General features: G+C 40.9%; 1 protein-coding gene across 1 annotated transcript; it reads right to left on the bottom strand.

Annotated features, from left to right (window-relative positions):
- Positions 1-2,685: 2,685 nt before the first annotated feature.
- LOC310774093 (H-2 class II histocompatibility antigen, A-U alpha chain-like) lies at positions 2,686-9,693 on the bottom strand. Its single transcript, XM_083634156.1, has 4 exons — positions 9,589-9,693; positions 8,071-8,319; positions 7,460-7,741; positions 2,686-3,707 (listed from the first exon to the last, which is right to left on the bottom strand). Exons 1-4 carry the CDS (start codon positions 9,650-9,652, stop codon positions 3,586-3,588), a joined length of 717 nt encoding a protein of 238 aa, XP_083490282.1. The 5' UTR covers positions 9,653-9,693; the 3' UTR covers positions 2,686-3,585.
- Positions 9,694-11,280: the final 1,587 nt, after the last annotated feature.

Below are 11,280 nucleotides of genomic sequence, written 5' to 3'. Positions count from 1 at the left end.
CTGCATCCCTCCTACTGAGATTATATCGGTAATGATTTTGGACAGACTGAATGCGCGGAGGAGGAGGAGGAGAGATCTGCAGCTAGCCTGTGCCCTGAGTAGCCCTGAGAGACACTCGCCTCGCTCCGACTACTGTGCCTGTCTGTGAAAAGCGTCCTGTCCAGTCGCACCTTCGCAAACAGATGCGGGATTCCCTCAATCCTGTACCCAATCTCAGACTGTATTCTCTAAATCGCACACCAGCTATTTATGTCTGTGTTTGTTTGTTGCTCCGTGAGGTTACAAGCGCCCCATGCATGCAGCAGGCTGTTTCGCCAGCCGGGGTCTGGCAGGAGGGAGGAGGCGCAGGCAGCCTGCACTGCGCTGAGAGGAAAACTTTTGCACAACTTTTAACAAGAATCACGAAAAGCCCCCAAACTAAAATGAAAAAGGGACTATATGGCAACTTGGACGAGGGAATGACGTAGAGAAATCTCGCATTGTGTTACCCCAGAACGGGGGGTTTGTCGTATTGTGCGGTGTGCTGCTGTAACGAGCCCATGCCACTTTGCTCTCGTAACGTAGTTTGATACACTGCCATAGAGATACATGCAGAAAAATAATTAAATTTCTAGTTCGCCACTGAATTACCAAATTGATATAACTTTCAACCATTTTGAGCAAAGCTCTTTCCAAACAGGCCACCAGCGTTGGCTAGTTGTTGATATTTATAAAGATATGGCCCCTCTCAAATAAATTATTTTTGAGGCAGTAGGCAAACTGTAATGGCGTCGATTTCCGAAAAAAAATCTGGACTTGAACACAGCCAAAGAGTCCAGTATAGACAAGAGTATATGTCATTTCTTGGTTTTTTCCATAGGTATTTTCAAATCACTGTTCTAATACATATCTAGGGGGTAAGTCCTCCTTTAATGACTTGCCTGGTTAAATAAAGGTTAAATAAAAAATAAAAATCATCATTGGTAATAAGACCCACCACAGAGGTGTCATCCGCAAACTTATACAATAAAACTGATCTAGTGTGTGATTGACAGTAATGTCTGTATAGAGAGTACAGAAGAGGAGATAAGACACAACCCCCCGGGGGCGCCAGTGTTCAGAAGCCTAGACAGCGAGACAAGATTACCAATTTTGACAACTCTGTCACATAAAAAGTTATAGATCCATTTACAAAGGAATACATTAACACCCAGCTCCTGTAAAGTGTGAATCAGCTTCACAGGAACGATGGTGTTAAATGCAGAACTGAAATCAACAAAAAGAACACGGGCACATGTGGATCTAGATTCCAGGTGTTGAAGAACAGAGTGCAAACAAAGGGACACTGCATCATCCACACTTCTATTTGCTCTGTAAGCGAATTGATGGAGATCAAGTGTGATGCTGCACAGATATTTACAGACCAGACTTTCATAATGACTGAGGTCAAGGGCAAGGCGACAGGCCTATAGTCATTAAGGGGACTGGTATGATCACAGCTGACTTGAAACAAGCAGGCACAATTGAGAGTTGAAGTGACTGGTTAAATATAGAAGTGAGGACTGCTGCGAGTTGGTCAGCAGTGTTTTAATGTAGCAGGCGTCACGCCGTCAGGCCCTGCATGCCGCCTTCCTGGTGTTTTGCTGGCGAAGCAAGGTTCTGACGTCATGTTCTGAGATGGTAAACAGGTTCTGACGTCATGTTCTGAGATGGTAAACAGGTTCTGACTTCATGTTCTGAGATGGTAAACAGGTTCTGACTTCATGTTCTGAGATGGTAAACAGGTTCTGACGTCATGTTCTCAGATGGTAAACAGGTTCTGACGTCATGTTCTGAGATGGTAAACAGGTTCTGACATCATGTTCTGAGATGGTAAACAGGTTCTGACATCATGTTCTGAGATGGTAAACAGGTAAACAGGTTCTGACGTCATGTTCTGAGATGGTAAACAGGTTCTGACGTCATGTTCTGAGATGGTAAACAGGTTCTGACGTCATGTTCTGAGATGGTAAACAGGTAAACAGGTTCTGACTTCATGTTCTGAGATGGTAGGTGGAGAATCACCCTGCTCTCTGGGAAAAGAGGGGGACTGATGGATTTCACTGTCGAACCGACAAATCATTAAGCCTCCCAGGAAGGGAGGGGTCACTGTCCAGAACATGCTGCTTGGTTTTATAGTCAGTGATAGCCTGCAGGCCTTGCCAAACACCTTTGATGTCATTAGCTTGCAGTTTGTTCTCTAGCTTTGCTTTGTAGGAAGCCTTAGCCTTAAACACAGCTCGTTGAAATTCATATTTCAGTAGTTTGTATTACACCATGTCACCACGTTTGAAAGCGTCATGTTTCTTCCTACATAGCAACCTCACTTCATTATTAAACCAGGACTTGTTGTTATTAAAAACAGTCACAGTTCTTGTTGGAATACATTCTCACAGAAGTGAATATAGGATGTAACAGTGTCAGTGAAGGTGTTAATATCATCCTGGCCATCAGTCCAGAAGTTGCTCTATTCTGTGGAATCAAAACAGTCCTGTAATGTGACCATTTCCTAACATGTTTAACAGTTGGTTTTGCCACCCTCAGTTTCTGACGATACTTAGGGATAAGTAGGATGGTGTTGTGGTCAGACTCACCGAGGGGGGCTCTAGCCACAGCATATAGATTATTTAACGAAAGTATTTATACATAATAAATGCAGTGATTGACTATTCAGAAACTCTTCAAGCTTTATTATTTCAATGTTAAACAGTGAAAATGTGAATTACTGAAAAGATTATACAGCAGGCTGGATAGAAGCTTTGTTTACTTTATTTGTTTGTGTGAAAGCTTTTTTTTTTTGCACAAATTTAGAACAAGATTTCCATAAAATACACATCATGAAGTGCATGTGCTAGGAAAACCAATGAAACCTGCAGGGGGCTTATAAAATGTCTCCCTGAAAACAATTATAACTGATACAATAATTGTGTAATGAAACCCCCCAAAAAATAAAATAAAAACGTTAAAAACAAGAAACAGATAAGAAACAAGCAAAAACAAAACAGAAAGCAATATAAACAGTTTTCAATAGACAAAGTAGTCTATACTGTTAAAAAGGGAAGAGAGAGAAGGACAAAAGTAGAATGAGAGAAAGAAGGGGGAATGAAACATAGAAACAAATGATTATACAAGATTAGACACATTGATTGTGAAATAAAGTTTAACAGCTTTTTTAAACAGAGTGAAATCAAAGAGGTTGGGGGTTAGTTGATTGAAGACTTTGGCTCCTCTAAACTGAAGACTAAATTGAAACATGGATGTTTGAGAACAAGGCAATGAAAGTCGTCTCTTACATCTTGTATTATAAGTGTGATTTTCCTCGTTTCTGATGAAGAAGATATTGAATGTAACGGGAAGCAAATGATGAGTTGCATTAAAAACAAACTGTTCTGTGAGGAGGAAGTTTACTTGAAATATGCTAAATATGAATAATTCATTAAAGAGCTAACATGTGCTTGCTGCTTCCACACAGCACAGCAGAGCGAGGCAGTTTAAAAGCAGTAGAACAGAAAGGAGAAACTTTATTTTGCTTCTAGTCTGTTCACTCTGCCTCACATCATCAATAGATCAGTTGCATTCATTTCCTTTGATGAGGAAGAAGGTTCCTGTGGCCACGCCCAGCAGAGCCACGGTCAGACCCAGTCCACAAAACACCGCAGGTCCGATCCCCGGCTGCTCCTGCTCCACATCTGAGGAGGAACCAAACACATCAGCACATCAACACATCAACACATGGGAACACACAGGAACACCAAGCGGCAAAAACTTGAGGCTGTCTCCAAAAGCAAGTCAAATGCTCAAATTAAGCAGAAATAAACATGTTTCCAGCCTGGTGCAAAAAACAAACAAACAAACATGCAAACAAACAAACAAAAATGGTTACCACGAAGCAAGATTAGTGGCTTAGTAACTTCAGGTTTAACCCGGGGTTTTCTGTGTTACGACGCTAGTTCACTTCTTACCGAGATAGATTTCCATGGCAACATGCTGCATGGCTAACCTGGTCTGGAGCAAGTTAAGTTCAGAGGATAAGATCAAAACCCATGAAGACCCACCTTTTGACATATCAGCTCTCTGGAAACAGCGAGTCACTATTCATATAGGATCCCCATTATGAAAAATGTATTGCATTAAAGTGAAAACCACAAAAGAAAAAAAACATTAAGAGCTCCTGTTGAATTAATCAAGGACTGTGTTGCACTTGCAAGTGTTGCAAGTACTGACACTGGCACTGGTCTACAGGCCAGTACACCAGACAGCTCCTCTGTACCTGCAATCTATGGTCAGGTTCCAAACCTCTCAGCACTCCCTTCGCTCCTCCACTAGTGCAGGACGCCTCGCCCCTCCTTCGCTACGGGGGCTAAAAAGTCGCTCATCCCGATCGCGACTCTTCTCGTCCCTGGCACCTCAATGGTGGAATGAGCTCACCTTCAGTCAGGACGGCTGAATCACTGCCGATCTTTCGGAAAAGGCTAAAGACACACCTTTTCATCCTCCATCTGGGCCCTTCTTGAACTAACTTCTTTCTCTCTCTAAAAAAATAAATAAATGAATAAATACTATAACTTAACTTTACCACTATTCCTTCATGTTGTAGTTGTCATAGACTGTGTTGCATAGTTGATCGCTCTATTGCTGACAAAAATGTGTTATTGTAAGTCGCTTTGGATAAAAGCGTCTGCCAAATGACGTAATGTAATGTAATGTAATGTTGCACTTGCTGTACATAATTAAATTGAGCCTACTTACCACTTTGGAATATGTTTTTATATGTATTAATTTTTATTTGCTCCCAAGCACATTTGAGCCTGCCAATTGCAGCTAAACGCTCCGTGGAGAAATATCACTAATTCACCAGCGTAAGAAGGTTCCATAAACGTCTCCAACAGGCACTAAAGGTGCTGTGTGCAATGGAGCTGCTATTTTTATAGGCTTTTGTAGGCTTGTGGAGGCAGAAACCACAGCAGAAATCAAATGACTGATGTGAATAAAAGCGGTAACTTTAGACAGTCCTTCAGTAACAGACTCATATCCAGTGTTGGGCAGTAATGCGTTACTGTAATTAGTTACTTTTTCAGTAACAAAGTAATATAAGGTGTTACAATTTTCAAAACAGTAATTATATTACAGTTACTAATCCAAGTAACGCTGCGTTACTGCGTTAGATCATTGCCCGCCAGAATGCAGTGTTTTCTATGTAAAAAGAGAAGAAAAGAAAAAGTAATCCTCACGGACTACGTCATGACGTATCGGCGCCACTGGTCAGAAAGTGTGGTTACTTCAAAACAAAGCAGCATGATGGAGGCTGAAGCCAGGAGAAGAGAAGTACGCGTTCAAAAGCTGGAGTTATTCATGCCATTATTTTGAGTTTGTCTCGGTCAAAGAGGCAAAGAACATTATTGTCCTTTGAAAACTATGTGCGAGCAGCTTGGCAGATGCTACCCTTTTGCACTGTTGACTCGCCCTCATATCGATGCATCATAGAGAAAATAGCCACGAAGAACAATATCAAGCTGCCACACAGAGAAAGACGTTTGCTGGCTACCTCGAGAGAGAGAATATGCGGGGATGGAGGCTAAATTGAAGGCGACGCTGGGTGAGGTAGACTTGGGTGTAACAGTTCACTGGATTAACAGATACACTTTGAGTAAGTGTTGTACACTTTGTTACTTCCTAACCTTCTCATCAAAGCCTTCTGACCGTAGTCAAATGGCCCAGGGAATGTTGACAGATCATCATCACTTTTCTTACAGCAACGAAGCTTGCAACGTTTGCATTGAGGCTGTGTTGTTTTATTACCACTCCGACAGTAACAGCATCTTTCTTTACACTCACATTATCTGTCTGACTCTCTCATTTCACGTCTTTTCTCATGTGAAGCTAGCCAGTCTTAACACACCACTTCCTGTTCTTTCTAACCGAATTTCAAAGTAAAATGCCTTTGGCCTTTCTTTTAACATATAATACCAAAGCGAAAATAATTAATACAGTGACATGCTAGACATGTAACAACTCAAGTGTAAGGTATTTGGGGTAAAAAAAGAAAGAAGTAACTAGTAACGTAACTAGTAACGTAAGAGTTACTTTAAAAAAAAGTAATAAGTAAAGTAACTTGTATTACTTTTTTAAGGAGTAATCAGTAATCAGTAACTAATTACTTTTCCAGAGTAACTTGCCCAACACTGCTCATATCCAATGCAGACTTTGATTCTAACATACAGTAAAGCTCCGCTAATTAATACACTTTGATGTGCGCTTTCAATGAATGAGGAAATATAGGCATGTCTGATGCTGTAAAATCCGGAGCAGTCCATATTGCATTCTGACTGGCTAGTTGTTACAAACCACGCCTCTTTCATCCTGTTCATGAGCATTTTCATGTGCACAAGCTCGGAGCTGGATAGGGAAGTCCTAAATTGACAGACCCAGCTGTTAACACGGTCGTGGTATAGTTTAGCTTGATTGCAATGATCTGGTTAAGTCAAACCAGATCAATGGGACAGATCCTGGATCTGTTTATCCTCCATTCGTGGTATGGGCCCCTGGTCTCTACAGTATGAAATCTTATATAACTCTCACCCATTTATATAGACTATGGCTGCAAAAATAAATCTGATTGTATAGAAGTCAATGAGAAAATGACCCGACTTTGACCTCAGTCAACACTTTCCTAATGAGTTTATGGTCTCAGTCACTAGTTTCAACTCTTCTTCAAAACAGCCTGATGTTTATTTAGTCAATTATGATCCCATTTAGAGTCAAATAGATGATAAAGCAGACTATGTTTGGCGTGTGATTGACAGGTCAAGTGTCCAGTGATCGCAGCTCGCCGATCATGCATCAATAGCAGCAGGGCTGTACATGCTATTAAAAAGAGAAATATGTATCCACTCACACGGGTGCTACTGGAGATTAAGAAAATAGATTGTCTATTTATTATTACATAAAATGTTAATGCTGGATACTTTAATGAATAATAATACATCATATTTTGTTTTGTGAGTAAAAGCTGTCAACGCTCTGTCCAGAGTGCTCTGATCTGAGATCAAATGGTCAGATGAATTTATGAAGACACCCATTTAAAATTTGTGCGACTGTTTTGTTATATAAAGCACTTTCCTTAATTTAATCAAAATCATTACAAAATCAGTAGTATGAGAAAACTGTAAACTGTTTTGCAGACATTCATTTAGTTTGACAGTTATTGAGAGTTAAGTTGATTTGAGTTAAGTTGTGGACCATGCATTCATGCACAAATGATATCACTGGTCCAAAACTTATCAAATCAACTCTCAATAACTGTCAAACTAACTGTAGTATATGTTAGTGTTAGCTAACTGTATGTAGGTTTGTTTGGTGTTAGCTAACTGTATGTAGGTGTGGTTGGTGTTAGCAAACTGTAGTTTTGGTTGGTGTTATCTAACAGGTAAAGGTGTATCACCCCAGATTCGGGTCAGCGGCTGGCTCAAGGCTCGGTGCTCCACAGAACAGCTGTAGACATCTCCAAGCTGTGGGGTGAAGCTCAGCCTGGAGAACTGGTAGAAGGTGCCATCTTTGTCGGGGTAGGGGATGGTGAGGCTGGTTCCTTTGGTCAGGTTCTGGTCATTCCTGGTCCAGTAGACCTTGACGGGAGCGGGGTAGAACCCGCTCACATGGCAGATGAGGTGGTTCTCCACTCCGAGCTCCACATCGTCTCTGGGGTAGATGGAGCTGTGAGGAGCATCTGCACAACAACACAATGTAAACATCATGTAAACATTAAATTCAAGATCAATACTTTCAGCATGAAACATTAGCATTAAATATATTTTATTTCTCAGTTCTGTTCAAAAGGTTTATTTTTAACTAGCACAACATATACTTTTGCCCAGTAATATTAAACATAGATCAATGATTTCATACAGGTTCTAATCTCTCAAATATTAAATATTTTCTCTTACATTACAGTAAGGTTAAAGTATTGTATATTTATGACAGTAATGTAAAACACCTGCAGTCATTCCTTATCTGTAGTTGAACAGTAATAAATTAAACATTGTCATCTGTCCTTACCGAGCTCAAGAGGAGGGTTCTTCAGGCCACGCTGATAAACTTTCATGTTAAATTGGCAGGTGGCCAGATCAGCCTCTGCTCCTTGATAAGTTCCTTCCACCCAGCTCATATGATCTACAAACTTGGGCTGAGGCTCGACTCCTTTCTTGTTGATGAAGTCTGCGTACCACATCTCTTCACCATCCAGTCCAAACATCTCCTCTCCATCAGTGTCTGAACAGCCAATGATATTAATCTCCTCATGTACAGCTGAGAGGAAACAAGATGAAAAACATGTCTAACTTCTTCACATCCACAATCACAGACTGAATTCATTTTCCACATCCTGCTGCCAAATGTTATCCAGTCATGTTTGTAAAGAGTTTGTCTGTTTATCATTTTATATGAAAGGAACAACAACAACAACAACAACAACAACAACAACAACAACAACACCACCAACAACAACAACAACAACAACAACAACAACAACAACAACTTGAAAGATCTTATTGACACTAAATCTCTCTCTGGTTCAGAAGTTTCTGGAGCTCAATTGAAATGATTCATAGATCAACATGAAACATAATGTGACAGACTGGTGTTTTTGGGTAACAAGTAGGCCGAGGTCATTTTTCAGTTTACAGATGATGAAAGTGCAGATAAACTTTCAAATGATGATGTCATACATTGAAATATGATAATAGAAGGTATTATTAGCCTTGTGCTTATTTGAATGTTGGTACTCCTAGAAGCAACATTCAGAGAAAATGAGAAAATCGCTGAACAAGCTTAGTTTGCTAACAAATAACTACTGTATTTAGTGATCCTAAAACTGCTGTTTGTTATATTGAGTGTTCTGCAACATCTACACTTGTGTAATAGGAACCAGACTTTGAAAAATGAGTGAGACTAAATGAAGTCTGATGTACTCAGGGATAAGTACACACATTATTTACTTGAGTAGAAGTACAGTTACTTATGTAAAAAAGATTCTGGTAAAGGTAGAAGTACTGATTCAACTTGTCTGCTCAAGTAAAAGTAAAAAAGTACAGGTTCTGAAATGTGACAAAGTATAAAAGTATTTCTACCGGCTGCTTCTGTGCAAAGCTAACTGAAACTCATGTCATATTAATATAATTCAAAGACTATTCAACTTAGAAGATCCCCTCCAAACATGTTTTAAGATGTATAAAGAGCATACTTTCATTAATGATTTGTGTGATATAGTTTTTCCACAAAAAGGTGATTTGTGGTCTGGTGATCTGCCCTTCAAGCTGAGAGAGTGTGAGACGAGAGAGACAGACAAACAACGGTTACATCATTTTTGTCTGTCTGTTGTGCATTAAAACTAAAGTAATAACTAGCCTGTTTTGAAAATGTAAGGAGTAGAAAGTACAGATATTTGTGTTAAAATGTACTGTAGGGAGTAAAAGTAAAAAGAAATGTGTTTAAATAGTAAAGTACAGATACCTGAAAATCCTATACTTAAGTACAGTAACAAATATCTGTGTACTTCCCATCTCTGGATGTACTTACTGTCTTTGCGAGCTGTGACACCAAGGAGACATGAGAGGAAGAGGAGGGTCTGGGAGCTCTTCATCTTCACAACACAACAGCACAGTGTTGACTTCACACTGACTGCTGCAGTGCAAACTGAAGTCAACACAAGGAACAGCCTTATCTGACACACAGCTCCACCAATCACATTACAGCTTTGACTTGCATCATCAGTCTCCAGGTAAGCACAGCGGGCAACTGCTGAGAAATGAAGTGATGATGGAGGAGAGTTTATACACTGCACTTTATTACACTCACATAATGATGTATTGATTGAGTCAATCAATAATAATAAATACATAAGTGATCAAGTGTTTTACAGAGACCAGGAAGTAAAACAGACGGGGTAGAAACCAGACAGAAACAAGAGAAAGAAAAGACAGCCAGGGTGGCTGTAGCTCAGGAGGTAGAGCAGGTCGTCCACTAATCGCTTTGGATAAAAGAGGTCGGTGGTTCGATTCCCGCCTCCTCCAGTCTGCATGTCGAAGTGTCCTTGGGCAAGATACTGAACCCCAAATTGCTCCTGATGGTGTGCGTGGTACTGCCTGCCGCCATCGGTGTATGAATGGGTGAATGTACCTACTGATTGTAAAGCGCTTTGAATAAAAGAGCTATATAAATGCAGGCGATTTACCATTTACCATAGAAAAAATGATAAGTCATGAATGTCAAAACAATACAACTATCTCTCTCTCTGCCTCTCTCTGTCTCTCTATCTCTCTCTCTCTCTCTCTCTGCCTCTCTGTCTCCAGTGAAAAATAAAACATTTTCCCATGTTACTATTTACACAGATTCCTCTTTTATTTTAAGGTCGAAAGTATCAACATTTTTGTATAGAGCCCTTTTCCCACATGCGCTTTGTACCGCAAAATGACCAGAACGTGGTCTAATGCCTGCATGTGAGAAAGGCGCCGTGCCGGTATAAGCGCGACCCCGTCGTCCCCGACATTTCACCACTTTCGACCCAGTCAGAAGAGCGGTATGCGCTTTAGCGGATACTAGTGAGAAACGGGTGCAGTCATTTTCCGCGACACTCTCATGGGCGAGGTGTACACACCTTGCTTAATGTTCCAGCGGGCATAATCTAATCATTCGCGCACATTAAAGCAAACTGGCGAAATGATCTTGTGATAATAAGAGCAGTAGCCTATGTCAGCTTCATGTGTGGGTGTGCTGATTTTCCCCTCTCCTCTCTGCTCGCTCTCTGGCCACAGTCCGTCCTCCTCCTTCAGTCACAGCCCGACAGGGACTAAGCAAATGCACGAAGCGAATTGTGGAAGTATTTTGCTTACGTTGCCGACAGCGAAGGCAAGCCCGGACACATCAAACGAAGCCAGTCTGTAAAAAGTGCTTCAACGCGACGCAGGTGAACGGATAAACAAGCAAACTTATTTCACCATTCGGAGTTTTGCCAACACGTCACTCCCCACTCGCTCTGCAGTGCCGCCCGTCCCCCCCCCCCCCCTCCCCACATACAGGCAATTTCGCTGGTAGATTCCGACATGCGAGAGGAGAGGTGTGAAGGGAAATGTCCGATATTGACTTACAGGTAATTTTCCGGTACGCATGTGGGAAAACGGCTTAGGAGTAATGATTCCTCAATTCCAAGTCTCAGGACAACAGGATCAAACTAAATTGTTTCAGGATTGCTGGTTGCAGCCTCGTTCACAA

This window comes from Poromitra crassiceps (genome assembly GCF_964638095.1).
Source record: "Poromitra crassiceps genome assembly, chromosome: 3".
Taxonomy (NCBI): Eukaryota; Metazoa; Chordata; class Actinopteri; order Beryciformes; family Melamphaidae; genus Poromitra; species Poromitra crassiceps.
Note: the sequence above shows the minus strand (reverse complement) of the source record. Positions and strands in the feature narration are given on the sequence as shown.